The 7,180-nt window shown below is 37.3% G+C and overlaps 1 protein-coding gene across 2 annotated transcripts; it reads left to right on the top strand.

Annotated features, from left to right (window-relative positions):
* The first annotated feature begins 247 nt into the window (after window positions 1–247).
* LOC114745239 (kinesin-like protein KIN-14R) lies at window positions 248–6,747 on the top strand. Of its 2 annotated transcripts, none has more exons than XM_028933389.1 (19): window positions 248–416; window positions 1,006–1,304; window positions 1,415–1,586; window positions 1,787–1,857; window positions 1,939–2,122; window positions 2,407–2,516; window positions 2,616–2,715; window positions 2,836–2,922; window positions 3,022–3,198; window positions 3,338–3,611; window positions 3,768–3,929; window positions 4,093–4,308; window positions 4,395–4,432; window positions 4,564–4,727; window positions 4,828–5,079; window positions 5,380–5,445; window positions 5,596–5,670; window positions 5,763–5,828; window positions 6,140–6,747. In XM_028933389.1, exons 1-19 carry the CDS (start codon window positions 284–286, stop codon window positions 6,596–6,598), a joined length of 3,105 nt encoding a protein of 1,034 aa, XP_028789222.1. In that variant the 5' UTR covers window positions 248–283; the 3' UTR covers window positions 6,599–6,747. The 2 variants fall into 2 exon arrangements, with proteins under 2 accessions (XP_028789222.1, XP_028789221.1); XM_028933388.1 differs by having other exon boundaries at window positions 1,003–1,304.
* The last annotated feature ends 433 nt before the right edge of the window (window positions 6,748–7,180 follow it).

Raw genomic sequence — 7,180 nt, 5'->3', positions numbered from 1 at the left:
GCTTCAAAGAAGAATTTTTTTCCTTTTCGAATTAAATTAGGGAGCTCATTTGCAAAAAGAAATAAATTAGGGAGGTGACATGATAAGGAAAAATAGGTTAAACGGTCGGTTGATTTTAACGGTCGGGAGATTCAAATTTTGAACTATCTCCCCTCCCACCATAGGAATGCCTCAGAAAGTGTCGAAGCTTTTTTTATCTTACGAACTTGAACTCCTGAATTCCTTCCTGAGAGAAATAGCATTCTCTTACTGCATCTCATAGTTTGCCAAAATTCTTTTTTACATGGAGGCGATGGTTTGCCAAAATTCATTTCAGCAAGACCTGAAAACCCTAATGTCAGATTCTTTCGATTCGATGGTTTGCGACCCCACTTCAAGATTAATTCCTACTGGGTTTAGGGGATCTGAAAGCTCAGGTGACAATCTTCGAAATGAATATATATCACTTTATTGTTCTTGTTATTACGGATTTATCTTTGTTGAGCTGAGGCATCATGGCCGACAATGAAATATAAATTACGAGTTCGCTAGGAAGAACCCTAATGAAACTGTAAATGTTTCTTGTCTTTCTTGTTTTCTTTTTTCACAAGCACACTGAACACGTAAGGGGTTTGATTTCACTGAGTAGAAACTGATTCGCGTTTGGAGACTTAGAAGAAATGCAATTGAGTTCAGGCCGTGCTTTTTCTGATATCTGACTGTTTGAATAGTTCTGAAAACGTGCGATTCTGGGAACTGGATGTCTAACTAGCTATTCTATATATCAGTGATCAATTTTTCATTAACTATGACGTAGCGAGGCATTAATTGAAAATTAAGGACCACAGTTATTTAAGCTTTGGTTGCAAAGCAAAAAAGGCTATTGCCGACCAACATTTTCATTTTTCCGCTGGTCTTGCTGAAAAACAAAAGCCTAGAGGCATGAAGAACTTCTAAGACTGTAAGACTTCTACACTTCTCTGGAGGATCAAGTATTTACTTTATTATTACGGCTTTTTGAAGGAGAGGAATATGTGCTGTTCGTAAATGCCGGGGAGGAGGCTGTAAATGAAGCAGATGGTGGTTTGACTATCATGGCCGACTCCTTCTTTGAAGGTGGGAATGTTTTACGTACCGATGAGCAAATAACGGAGGCTGGAGATTGTCCGTTTATCTATCAAACAGCACGGTTAGGAAATTTTTGCTATAGATTTGATAAGATTCCTCGTGGAGACTACATTGTGGATCTTCATTTTGCGGAGATCATTAACACAAATGGGCCTAAAGGTATAAGGGTGTTCAACGTATATATCCAAGAAGAAAAGGCAAGTCTGTCCAACTTTCTTTCTCTTCCCCTATGTATTTTACTTTAAAACACTTGTAAAACTAAAATTTATGCTATATCTTGAACTTTTTTCCTTTAAAACCATGTCAGGTTCTGTCTGAATTAGATATCTTTGCGGTTGTTGGAGCCAACAAACCACTACGGTTGATTGATTCAAAAGTATCTGTGAAGGATGATGGTGTAATTCTCATAAGATTTGAAAGTATCAATGGAAGCCCAGTGGTTAGTGGGATCTGCATCAGGAGAGCAACAAAGGAATCAGGTATTTTCTGCAATATTTGATTTGCATCTATAGTGTATGTTTTTTCACATCTGTACTTAACAAGATGCTAAGATTCCATGTATACATAGATATGTGTGTGTAACTGTGTCTATATATATATATATTACTTAGCGAGTCATTGTCTACTTATTGCTTCACAAATTTTACTTATGATGCTCTACTTTGTGATATTCAAATAGTTCCCCAAGGGACATGTGATTACATTAAATGTAACTACTGTGCCGGACAGATTGAAATTCCTTCATCACAGGTTAGAGGCAACCTAGCTGATTGTGGCAGTTTGAAGCTTCAAAACATTTTTCTTATCTCGCTTTTCATTGGAATGTTTCAGCTGAAATCTATGCAAACAAAATCTACTGCGAAATACGAAAAGAAGGTTGAAGAGCTTACCATGCAGTGTCAGTTAAAGGCAAAAGAATGCCATGAGGCATGGATGTCATTAACTGCAACAAATGAGCAATTGGAGACTGTCCGGATGGAACTTGACAATGTGACATTTAAGACGCTCTCTCTTGGTATGTTTTAGTAAGGACCTTTCTACCGAGAGAAAACGCAGTTGGAATGTACCAAAGTTAAAGGCGAAACACTTAATTTGAATTATTGAGATTTCTTTATGTGGGAATTTAAAGATCTTATTGTGCCATTTTTAAGCATTGCTTGAAGTTTTAGCTAATTTAATGAAGTCTGGCGCATGTATATATTGATATTGGCACAAATACTCGATTTTAATTGATATTTTTCAATCCTAGGTCACAACATTACTAAGTAGCTAAGTGCTTATTGTCAATTTTCTTCTCAGATCAAACTGTGGAGAAACAAGCTGAAAAGTTAAGGAACATTTCTAGCAGTTATGACCATGATAAGAAGAAATGGACGGAAGCAATCAGATGTTTACAAGAAAAAATAAAGGTGATGATGCAGAGGAATGATGTTAAAAACATAGCAGTTCTATTATTATTATTCTCATACGTAGATCTTAGAAGCATCTGCACCTGATTTGTTTTGCAGTTGATGAAGAGTGAACATGCTCAACTTTCCCGTGAAGCACATGAATGCGTCGATTCAATCCCTGAGCTAAATAAAATGGTTTTTGCAGTTCAGGAATTGGGTATGCTTGAGTTATAAAATTTAATATCCATTCTAATTAATGAAGATTTGGGTTGCAATTCACGTTTCGGGTTTTCATTTGTCTAATTCATATGAAGGGACTAACACAATCTTTCTGCAGTTAAGCAGTGTGAAGATTTTAAAGTGAAATACAATGAAGAGATGGCACAAAGGAAAAAGCTATTCAATGAAGTTCAGGAGGCTAAAGGTATGTTCTGTGCTCCTGCCTCCTAATTATTTATTCTTGGTTGACTGTGTTCAAATTATTTGATGGGAATTATAACAAAAATTTTGTTCCGCATAATAGGGAACATTAGAGTTTTCTGTCGTTGTCGTCCAATGAATAAGGATGAAACCTTAGCTGGGGGTACATCAGTTGTGGATTTTGATGCAGCAAAGGATGGTTGCCTTGGAATTTTGACAGGTGGCTCCACCAAAAAAACCTTTAGATTTGACCGAGTTTATTCTCCAAAAGATGATCAAGGTATACAAATATAGTTAAGAAAACCAGTTTTCTTCTTCTTTTCAAGGCACCCCACCTATAGTTTCATCTTTTTGCTGTAATTTATAAGGCTCATATCATCCGCAGGATTCTAACTAAGGACATTTGCTTTCTTCGACAGTTGATGTTTTCTCTGATGCTTCAGCAATGGTAATCTCTGTGCTAGATGGCTACAACGTTTGCATATTTGCATACGGCCAAACAGGAACAGGAAAGACTTTTACTATGGAGGGAACAGAACAGAACAGAGGAGTAAATTACAGGACTCTTGCACACTTGTTTGAAATTGTCAAGGAAAGGAGTGAAACATTTGCATATGAAATTACTGTTAGCGTGCTTGAGGTTTATAATGAACAAATCAGAGATCTACTGGCTTCAGGACTATCATCAAAAAAGTATGGCTTCTATTTCTTTTATTTGATTTCAATATTAGTCTCCGAAAGCTTTTTCAAGCATGGTAGACTATGTAGGGAGGTAAAGCTTTTTCAAGCACTTGATTTTAATCAGAAATCTGATGCAGTTGGGATCTTTTCTTTTGAATTTGTAATTAGGCTGGAGGTAAAACAAGCCTCTGAAGGTTCTCATCATGTTCCCGGCGTTATAGAAGCCAAGGCTAATAACATTGAGGACGCCTGGACTATACTGCAAACTGGAAGTAATGCGAGAGCCGTTGGAAGCAATAACGTGAATGAGCACAGCAGTCGATCTCACTGGTACTAATATCTTGCATACAAACACCCCCCCCCAAAAAAAAAAAAAAACAAAAAACAAAAGAAAGACACTAGAAAAGGCATATCAGCTTATCCGTGTGTGCCTATGTATGCGAATTTTTCTTTCTTTTATACGATGTTTGATGTTTTTATGTTTCTTCCTCAGCATGCTTTGTATAACAGTAAAGACAAAAAATTTGATCAATGGTGAGTGTACCAAGAGCAAGCTTTGGCTTGTGGATTTGGCAGGCAGCGAGAGACTTGCAAAAACTGACGTGCAAGGCATGCGACTTAAGGAAGCACAAAATATCAATAAATCTCTTTCAGCTCTTGGGGACGTGATATCCGCTTTAGCAAGCAAAAGTAGTCATATTCCATACCGGTACACCTTGCATCCTCATTCATTTCACCCTTTGCTTTCTATAATATGTAAGGCGTAATGGTGCAGTCCATTTCTGGGAATTTCAGGAATTCTAAATTGACACATTTACTTCAAGACTCCCTAGGTATGTTAATCAGTTCTCCTTTGCCCTTCTCTTGCGTTTTTAGGAGTAGGGCTCTAGCTTCTGTTGGCTTTTCCCTTTTTTACTCTTGGTGGAATTTTAACTTCGGTAGTATTTGTTGCAACATATTGCAGGAGGCGATTCCAAAGCCTTGATGTTTGTACAAATCAGTCCTTCGAACCAGGATTTAAGTGAGACTTTGAGCTCACTAAATTTTGCAACTCGAGTGAGGGGAGTTGAAATGGGTCCTGTCAAGAAGCAAATTGATACAAGTGAGCTTCAAAAGGTGAAAGCAATGGTAGGTTTCCGGATCTAGCTGGAACTTTTACGTCCAAGTTATACATTTTCCCATGTATTATAGAATATTAATGCTTACTTCCTCTGCCGAATTGATGTAGCTTGAAAAGGCACGAAATGAGTGCAGAACTAAAGATGAATCCATACGGAAACTAGAAGAAAATCTGCAAAACTTGGAAAGTAAGGCCAAAGGCAAGGATAATGTTCACAGGAACCTACAGGAAACTATTAAAGAGCTTGAAGGCCAAATTGATTCCAAGATAGCCGTGCAAAAACAGTCAGAGAGACAAGTTCTTGAATTGTCAAACAAATTGAAGGGAAAGGATGAAACATGCAATGCTCTCCAACATCAGGTTGCTTTTTGCATATGAGACTGATACATCTTTTATTTTTATGCACCTAAGAGCATTATCACTTTTTATTTATATAACTGATCGCTGATTGTTCACTGTGGTTTTGGTATTGGACAACTTACCACCGGGGAAACCCGAATGACCCACAGAAGATATGCTAAAAATGATAGAGTCTGTTAGAATGTGCTAATAACTTTGTTTTCGTTTTGTTTGGGGGGGGGGGGGAATATGCTAATAACAGCCATTCATTAACTTGTCACTCGTCAGTGCCGGCTAAGCGTAAATTTATCTCTGCTATAGGTCAAAGAGCTGGAAAAGAAGCTGAAAGATAAATTGCAGTCTGAGACAGCAAGCTTCCAACAGAAGGTCCGTCTGTTACCTTGGGGAAGCTCTCTTTCATCCCATTCTTAACTCTTGAAGAAACTTCCTCTGTTTGACTGACCCAATTATAATCATATTCATAATTTTGTGGGGGAAAAAATGAGAGAGATTAAATATACTATATTGCTCAAGCAGGTTTGGGATTTAGATAACAAACTGAGAGAGCAGGCGCGGGAGTCTGAGTATCAATCTGCCATTTTAAAAGACAAGGTAGACAATGACTGGGATTTGTTGTATATATATATTTGTTCTGTTTTCGTTAGTGGATGATTAAAGACCCCTCCGCATGTGGGCTCATTCAGGTTAAGGAGCTTGAGAGGAAACTGAAAGAGCAGGAACAGAATTCAGAGAACTTGATTCATCAAAAGGTACCTCTGAAGAAGAAAATTAACGTCTGTTCTACATACATTTAATTTAACAACATGCTGTTTGATATCAGCTTAATATAGGAAATATAGATTAAGAGGTAGCTGTTTTTTTCTTAATATAGGAAATATAGATTAAGAGGTAGCTGTTTTTTTCTTTTTGGGTGAAAAGAGGTAGCTGTTTGATATTCGTAAATTGTTACATATATATATATTTAGAGAGAGAAAAAGAGATTCTTGGTTGGGGGAGAGTCAAAAAGAAGTTTAGGAGACTATTTACATCTAATGCATGGGATGTGACAATGCGATGGCAGGTAAAGGAGGTTGAGGACAGGTACAAAGAGAGAGAGCTGAAGTGGCAACAAACTCATAATTCTGTTGATGGGGTGAAGGCCACTCCTGTCGAAGGTAAATATAAAAGCTGCACAGGAGAGGACTATCCAAGCGAGAATGAGCCTCGCATTCTAAGGAGTTCAAACTCAATAAACCACTCGACAAATCAAGGTTCTGCTGCTTCGTTGAGAGGGAACGACTCCATTAATCAGATGAGAAGTAAAAGAGAATTCAGAAGCATTGAAACAGAGAACAATTTCGTTGACAGGAAAGTCATGAGGAAATCTGATCCTCCCAAATTAGGAAGATTAGGGAGGACAACTAGGCCTGTAATGGCTGCTTCTCAAGCCCCATTGACCCACAAGAGAGTCAGCAGAGACAGGGATCAGGTTCAGGGGATTAAAGAGAGGGACAACAAGAAGAAAATTTGGTCAAGATAGCCTAAACATGGTTAAAAGGAGCATACTTGCTCCCAGTGTTGTAGCTATATGTGAAGATCTAATTGTATGACCCAATGCATGCGAGGTGCAATTGTATTTCTATGTTAACGCAATTATTTGTGCGTTTATGTGTATTAGCAGTTATAACACCCATATCTGTTTCTAATGTTTTAGTGGAGATTTGAGCTGATATCTCCAATTAATTTGAAGGGAAAATTGTTTAATCAAATAAAGAAACATTACATAAAAGAAGTACTCCATGCGTAAGATTTCGATGACTCTTGCAAGTTGCAACTGATAAGTCAATGTTATGGATCCTCTAAAGTTTGAAGATTCATAAATTTCTGTAACGTGTATTGTTCAAGTGTTTTAAAAATGCTTTTTCGGTATACTAAATATGTAAAAAATTAAAAAATATTTCTTAAAAATACTTTTTTAATAAATCAAACACTCCCTGTATCTCATTATAACGAAGTAAAGGGTGAAGAAAAAGACAAAGGAAAAACTAAGAAGCGGACATTGAAAAGCACGTGCAATTAAAAGGATGAAGAAATGAAATGATTGTGTTTGGTGGGGGTCCAT

This window comes from Neltuma alba, unplaced genomic scaffold (genome assembly GCF_004799145.2).
Source record: "Neltuma alba isolate B1F8T4 unplaced genomic scaffold, ASM479914v2 tig00004562_pilon, whole genome shotgun sequence".
Lineage (NCBI taxonomy): Eukaryota > Viridiplantae > Streptophyta > Magnoliopsida > Fabales > Fabaceae > Neltuma > Neltuma alba.
This window is presented reverse-complemented; position numbering and strand designations above follow the sequence as displayed.

Excerpts from the sequence above, each read along its gene's own strand:
- LOC114745239 (XM_028933388.1), top strand. The coding sequence starts at position 284 with ATGGAGGCGATGGTTTGCCAAAATTCATTTCAGCAAGACCTGAAAACC. Across the intron at positions 417-1,002 it reads TAGGGGATCTGAAAGCTCAG|GAGAGGAATATGTGCTGTTC; the intron begins GTGACAATCTTC and ends GGCTTTTTGAAG. Across the intron at positions 2,716-2,835 it reads TTTTGCAGTTCAGGAATTGG|TTAAGCAGTGTGAAGATTTT; the intron begins GTATGCTTGAGT and ends ATCTTTCTGCAG.